Source organism: Myotis davidii, unplaced genomic scaffold (assembly GCF_000327345.1).
Source record: "Myotis davidii unplaced genomic scaffold, ASM32734v1 scaffold512, whole genome shotgun sequence".
Lineage (NCBI taxonomy): Eukaryota > Metazoa > Chordata > Mammalia > Chiroptera > Vespertilionidae > Myotis > Myotis davidii.
The window spans coordinates 235,022-236,194 of record NW_006284323.1 but is presented as its reverse complement, the minus strand read 5'-3'; the positions used below and the strand labels follow the sequence as shown (position 1 = coordinate 236,194).

The 1,173-nt window shown below is 59.9% G+C and overlaps 1 protein-coding gene across 5 annotated transcripts in view; it reads right to left on the bottom strand.

The window, feature by feature from the left end:
* IGSF5 (immunoglobulin superfamily member 5) overlaps positions 1-1,173 on the bottom strand; it is a 33,479-nt gene that overhangs the window by 29,289 nt on the left and 3,017 nt on the right. For all 5 annotated transcript variants that reach the window (XM_015568941.1, XM_006754315.2, XM_015568938.1 and 2 more), the window contains exon 2: positions 217-290. In XM_015568941.1, coding sequence (XP_015424427.1) covers positions 217-274 — 58 coding nt within the window. In that variant the 5' untranslated portion in view covers positions 275-290. The remainder of the gene's footprint in view (positions 1-216; positions 291-1,173) is intronic.

Below are 1,173 nucleotides of genomic sequence, written 5' to 3'. Positions count from 1 at the left end.
TGCCAGGAGGCGCGAACCCCGATGAAGAGAACTGGGGGTCCGCTCCCGGAGCTGGAAGTGCCCCCCCACGAAGAGCCCCCAGAGGGAAGGGCACATGGTGGGAGGGGCCGAGGAACAACCCCTGGCACCACACCCGCCAGCCGGGGCCTCCCTGGGTTCCCTCCTCCCCCTCCTAGTGGAAGCCGTGGGACATCCCACCAGGCTCGCGTGACCTACCTGCTAGGCCAGCCACGACGACCAGCACGACCAGGACACCTTGGCAGCTGCCCTCCATCTTGGCATCTCCTCACCTGAGGAAAGAAAGCAGGCAGTTGACCAGCGGGAGCGGTAACAAGCAGAGCTACGCAGAGCCCGACCAGCCCTACGTCCGAGGACGGAGGCGTCAGCACTCGTGGTGTGGCCCGTGGACCGGCCTCCCCTAGGACCACAGTGTGACAGCCTGGACTTACAGCAATTCGCTGCCACCGTGACGCTTGGATCGCTGAGAAAGGAAACTCCTGCACACGACACACTTACATGATCAAAAGGAAAAGCAGGCGACAAGAGGAAGAACAGATCACAAGGCTGTGAGAAGGCAGCAAGAGGCGTGGAGAGAAACAGAGGGGGGGAAGTGTGTGAGGAGGGTGGTGGGCTGGCTATCACTTCACACAGAGAGGCCCCAGGGGAGGTGACACAATGTGGATACCTCACAGGAGCTTCCCAAGCAGGTGCAAAGGCCCTGGGGTTGGATGCTGACTGACACACGTGAGGAACTGCAGTGAGGGCTCTGGGCTTGGGCAGAGGGAGAGGTAGGAGGGGAGAAGCCAGAGGTAGGGGAGGTCAAGAGGAGACAGAGTGAGGTCCTCTCAGCCGCTGGGGATCCCGCCACGTACGCCTCTCGGCCCTCCCGTTCAACCCTTTGCTCTTTGGTGACCCTCTTGCTCATCCTCCATCTCTGCATTTTTTTCTCCTTATTCTTCCCTTCTCCTGCAGACGGACCTACCCCAGGCAGTCACCAGCACTGCTGGGCTCACTGAAGCAGTCAGGGCTACATCACCCACCGAGCGCATCCTGAACCATCTACGAAAATAATAAAACCTTAGCCAGGTCCCTCTTAACCTGAGGGAAAGGTCTCTATTGCACACGTTCTTCTACCACCACCATGTGGAGCACAGTGACACGGGGTGGCTTTCC